At 35.9% G+C, this 6,065-nt stretch overlaps 1 protein-coding gene across 1 annotated transcript in view; it reads left to right on the forward strand.

Moving 5' to 3' along the window:
* Positions 1-6,065, forward strand: part of MYBPC1 (myosin binding protein C, slow type) — a 78,729-nt gene that overhangs the window by 19,352 nt on the left and 53,312 nt on the right. Inside the window, exons 2-3 of the mRNA XM_009332945.1 lie at positions 1,694-1,726; positions 4,098-4,139. Of these exons, the coding sequence (XP_009331220.1) occupies positions 1,694-1,726; positions 4,098-4,139 (75 nt within the window). The remainder of the gene's footprint in view (positions 1-1,693; positions 1,727-4,097; positions 4,140-6,065) is intronic.

The raw sequence follows: 6,065 nt of genomic DNA on the forward strand, positions 1-6,065 counted from the left end.
ATTCTCTTTGAACCCTCTACAAAGATTTGCTATAGCATCTGCCTACGTGGCTGGAAGTTCCTAAACCATATCAAATTCACACACTCAGCTTAAAATTATATTTGTACTAAAAGTATTCCTCCCTTTTAAACATTAAATGGATTTATTAAGAATGAGAAGTATGTTGTAGTTATATTTAGACCTGAGTGCAAAGGAATAGGCTTACCAGCATTTCTGTGTGACAGAAATTGAAACTTTATTTCCTGAATATGACCTGAGGTAGTGTCCCAAAGGTTAATGCCCATAACATGACAAAGGTTAGTAAGAGCCATCTACCGTTACAGTTAAGGATTTCAACCTTTTAAATCTTTGCTAGTTGCAAGTAGTTGAACTATAAGTCAATGCATTATCTCCAATAAATATTGCTATTTTCAACCAGTCTAGAGTCCTAAGGTTTTTACAGGTTGAAAATAAGCTTCCTTTAATGTTTTAAAAATAAATAAATAAATTCTATCTTGTTAATTTGTTCTTCTGTTTTTAGATCAGAGAACATGTCATCCCAAAAGGATAACATTTAAACAGGATAAAAAGCCTGGTTTCTGTATCACACATCTGAAAGGGAAGTGATTTAGATTAAAAACCATGACTGAAAGAAAGAAAAAACAAACATACTGTAGGTCCTACGCATTGCAGCTAAGCTGATTTTTTTACTTTCTGCTTGCACTGAACACTGAACTCTAGATCTAATGGTGTGGTGAAAATGAGATAAAAGTCTCTGGATTCTCTGTGCATGATCCTCCTCAATTAATGGATCCATTACACTTCACGATTAAAGTCATATCAGATACTATTCCAGTTGATGGAAAGTTTGCTTAAACATAGGATATCATCTGACAGAAGCATATTGATGTGGTAAGTTATACATTTAAGCATAGGTTCAAGACCAATTGACTTAAACAATTCAAACCCAAACTTGAAATTCAACTTGGATTCCATGATATTCCAGAACTGTCCTAAACTGGAATTGCCAAAAGGTCCCAAAATGTATTGGGGCCCACCTATATAAATCAATATGAATACATGCAGGTAGATGATCTGCATGTCAGGGAGAGACCTTATCGCTCTCTACAACTACCTGAAAGGAGGTGGTAGCGAGGTGGGTGTCGGTCTCTTCTCCCAAGTAACAAGCGATAGCACAAGAGGAAATGGCCTCAAATTGCACCAGGGCAGGTTTAGATTGGATATTAGGAAAAAATTATTCACTGAAAGGGTTATCAAGCATTGCAACAGGCTGCCCAGGGAAGTGGTTGAGTCACCATCCCTGGAGGTATTAAAAAGATGTATAGATGTGGTGCTTAGGGACATGGTTTAGTGGTGGACTTGGCGGTGCTAGGCTAACGGTTGGACTTGATGATCTCAAAGGTCTTTTCCAACCTAAATGATTGTCTGATTCTATGAGTATTATATCTCTACAGACTGAACAAGTTCAGTACCCTCTCTTCAGTACCCTTAGAGCATAAGCTTTAGGCCTTTGACCATGTCACTCTGAAGATGCTATGTGTTGCATGTGTAAAAGCAAAAAAACCTTGAAAACTGTATTAAAATATTAAACGAACTCAAAATGTGTCCAAATTCAACAAGCATATACCAAATGTGTGAAAAATATTTGCTTTTACTTGAAGCTCAATACCTGTCTTCTTTCCTCATTTTTCAGAGACTGAAACTGAAAGTGCACCACCACCTCCAGGTTAGTGTAGAAAATGCTAATTTGCACTGTAACACTAACAACAGTTGCATGAGACTAGATGCTGCATAGCCATAATATGATTTGTGTTCATTGTCCCTTTGAAAGTGAGAGGACAGTAAGAAAAGTAAGAAATCCTGTTGAATAAGATATTCTCACTTTGCTTTGCCTGAATGTTGATTTTTCAGACTCAATTTTTGTTTGCAAGAGACTTGTTTGTGTAATGATGCAAATGTCCTTCAGGATACAGGAAAATTATGACTGCTTAAATTCTGTAGCTAAATTATGCTGTCTTCTTTGATGCTAAACAGCATCTATTTACCAAAATATTCCCTTTCATTTTTCCTCAAAGGTACACTGTGAGCAAAGTTGACAGAATCAAGCATGGGATTCATTTCACCTAATTTTAGCCGTCTGAGGATTAGGTATCTTGTCTAAATCGTTCAGCAGTGCTCCACCTATAACCAATGGAGCAGATCCTGGGTCATAGATGCTCATCCAATGGGCATTTCCTGGATAACCTATCTAAAATGTCACTGGATGTCTATGTATAGGCAATTGCCCTAAGGAGTCTGGTTGTCTAGATTGGAGTGGGTGGATAACTTCCAGGAAGCTAAAGTTAGGTGAGATGAAACTCATTCATAAGGACTAGGGCTTCAGGTAAAGCTGAAGCTCTGTGCAAAGCTGCTACATTTTCTTTAGTGGGAGCTGGAAAGGTAGGCAAGCCTTTGCCTTGTGGGTTTGATTTGCATTGAGTAACTTGAGTTATATTCTCAGATGCTGGTTAGTACATATATACATTATGGATGTCTAATTTAACCATTTGGTGAGTTTTATTCTCTGTATAGCTACCTAAACAGCAATACCAAACAGAATAAATACTCTCCAGCTGTTAAACCTGCATTTACTTACAGTCTTGCAAACTGGCATTTTACAAGGCAGTTTTGTTTAAATGATACACCCTTTCATTAAAAAATGACAAAATCTGGCGGTAGTAGTATCATTTGCCACAAGGAGTTTCATGTTCAAATAACCCATATATTATTTTTATGTTAGGATGAACTCTTTCATATTGCATATATTTGTAAGGAAAGTCAATTGATATTTCATTCATGATGGCTGTATTTTACTCAACCGTAAAATCTGTACAGTTGATATTAAAGTAATTAATTTCAAAATATTCACGGAGGTTCTTATCTGATATACTTTGTACTTGAATTCATGTTCTTCATCAGTCTTAACTTTTAAGTAGAACTGAAATGAGAAACTGCTTTTTGTAGACAGAATGAATAACACCTTTGAAGCATTTTATTAAAAACATCTATTAACATTTTCAAATAAATAACATCTTCTTCATTTCTATTTAAATACACATGATTAAGTATGAAATGACTCCTATAACCCCCTTCCTTTTCCCCATACCTATACTTCTTCTGTAAAACAAGTAGGGTGTCAGTAGGCCTTTATGGTTAGGCACAGACCAAACCGGGACATTTCGAAGCTGGAAGTGCCAGTCACTTCTCCTAGCTTCCTTCTGCCTGACTCAAGATGCTGTCATCTTGGATTACCAAGTGCTATCACATAAAGAGGGAAGTTGGTTGTTCAAGAACCCAAATGCTATAACATATAAATAGTTATATGGCCTTGTGTGCAAATTGAATGAGATAGGAAACCAAAGAGAATAGGAATCCTACCAAATCCTGAAATAGAGAAAGCATAGAAATTTTTATTTTGTTGAAAATACAGTCCAAGTTTTCTCATACATATGAGGTCAAAGATAATTCACTTTCACCTACTTGGAGTAGAGGACAAGCTGGCAACTCTTCTGATCGAGAAAACTAAAAACAAATAGCCTAGGAAAGATATTTATGATAATGATGAAGATGATGATAAAGAATTAAGAACACCTTCAATACATTTTCTCTGTGGTGTACTTTGTCTTAAGGATAAACCCATTAGGGTGATGGAGCTCTGGATACCATTAATATTTGTCAGTGTCTCATGTCTGATCCAATTCCATTCAAATTAACAAAGATACGTATCTCATTTCAAAGGCTTTTGTAAATAAGCCTAAGAACAAGAGACTAACAATCGCTACTTCTAAAAAACCCAGTATTTTTCTTCCACTGAGTACAGGAACATCAATCTTATATGACTCGTTCAAAACATAGAAAATGCATTTATATGCACAGAGTTGTAAAATGCTTTATGGGTTTACAACTGTATATTACATATACACGTATATCAATAATTTTTCAATTTTGTTTTTTCAATGCTAGCAGAACCTAGAATATTGCTCTATTTCTTAATGCTGTGTAAGTTTTTCTTTTTACTTTAAGATCCTCTCAAAACTATACTTGTACTTCCTACACAGAACAAAAAACACCGCAGGAGGGTGGAACTGGAAAGGGTAAAGGTGAGTCTGAAATCATATTTAAAAAATGGGCAGTAAAGACAACATTCCTAAATGCTGTTCTGATGCTGGACTGCTTGAGCTTTAATTCAGAATTTTGGTGCCAAATTTCAGAAGTGTGATGTGAAGCTTCCTGGATCCTTTTTCTGCATGACTTATCCAGCACAAGGAAATGATGATACTTATGAGTATCTTCAAAAATTCTGCAAACAAGACTGACACTTTAGCAACAGTATTTATATAGACTGTTTAATTAATAGATCAGATTTCAAGTGATTTGCATGAGCAGAAAGCCATGTTTAAGTGAGCCTGGATGTTGACGCTGACCAAGCTTGCTAAAACTCAGATACTATGCACATTGGTAGCTTTTAAATAAAGCAGACTATTTCCTACTGTCATTCTAAGCTGTTTCTATTCTACCACAGAAACTTGATATTGCATGTTTTACCTTTCAGCAAAGTCCAATAGATTTTTTCATCTGAAAAAAGAAATCACACTTTTGTCTTTCTGTCCTCATTGGGAGCCCAGCAGTTGAGCTCATTACAAGTTTTGAAAAATGTCTTTGAGGACTGTCTGCTGTGAACAAACACATAACTGTTCCCCTAGCAATGCATGTAAAAATCAGCTCCACTTTTAATATATATTTTTGTGCTGCTGAGATTAGACTCCAGCTTCGTTGGCAATTCTTCTGGTTACGAAGATACATTTTGAGGGAACTGGGCCAAATTCTGCTCCTTTTTGTACTCCCTGCCAAAGTAGAATTCAAACAGCTCATCAACTTATTTTGAAATGAATAATCTTTTTATTTCTTCATTCTGATAAAAGGCTAAGCCAGACCAAAATATAGTTACAACTGATGTAATGCTTGCTTTTCATTTGGCACGGTTATGTTTTTTCATGGCAAATCAAGAAATGGCTTGCTTGAAAATGTATTCTGGTTTTTGGTCTCTTCCAGACAAAATCTTGCCTTTTAGACAGACTGGATGCATACTTGATACTTGTAGATTTACTTGGCAAAGGCATGCATGGCTATTTTTCTCAGCAAAGACAAAATATAAACACTGAGAGTGTGTGACTCAAGTACCCTTTCGAAAATGAAAATGCTGAACCAGGATTCAGTGCATGTTATTTTGCCAGCTATCTTTGCATTGAGCAATTATTTTGACACACAAAATTTTGTGTGAGTAATCAAATCTGTCATCTTGGTAATGGAAACACAATTCAGGAATAATTTGCATGCCTAATGATAGGAAAAAAAGATGAAGGTCTTGCCTCAAGCTATTCCAGCAGTTAGTTCTGCTTACTTTAATTTTGATATGAGAGAAATGTTTGTTCCCAAACTGAACATGAATGGTGTTTTCCCCACTGCTTACAAGTCTGCATTTTACTGAATAAAAAAGAAAACATGGTAGGTATCTTATCAAATACTTTTATTATCTTTTTATACATTATTATGTTTCTGTTTTGAATTTAGCGAAGAACACGGGTACTTCCTAAGGGGAAAAATACTTTCTTGGTGCTTACCCTGCCTAGGAGGATTTTGCTACCAAAAAAATTGTTTGAGATCCTAGTATGGGAAGTGTTTCCAGTTTCAGTCCATGGTGGCAGCAGCCGCCTCAGTAAGAATTCCAGTGAAAGTCTGAATACCAATATGTAGCAAGAATGACCTTCTGCCATGCTCCAGTGAAACTGTCACCTCTGCAAAGCAATGTAGATGCCTTTGCCAGACACTTGGTAGTAGGGTTTTTTTTTTAATTAGGTATAGCACAATTGTTCCTATCAGCTCCTGTTTTGTTGCAGAGTATCACCAAGTAATGGAAAGTATATTTTCTTAGAGTGATTCCTTCATGTTTGTCTGCCAGAAGAAAATCTTTATAATGGTGAGCATAATTCACAAAATGGGCAAAGGTTCCATTTTTCCAATCTGTC

The sequence above is a fragment of the Pygoscelis adeliae genome, unplaced genomic scaffold (assembly GCF_000699105.1).
Source record: "Pygoscelis adeliae isolate BGI_AS28 unplaced genomic scaffold, ASM69910v1 Scaffold38, whole genome shotgun sequence".
NCBI classification, from domain to species: Eukaryota; Metazoa; Chordata; class Aves; order Sphenisciformes; family Spheniscidae; genus Pygoscelis; species Pygoscelis adeliae.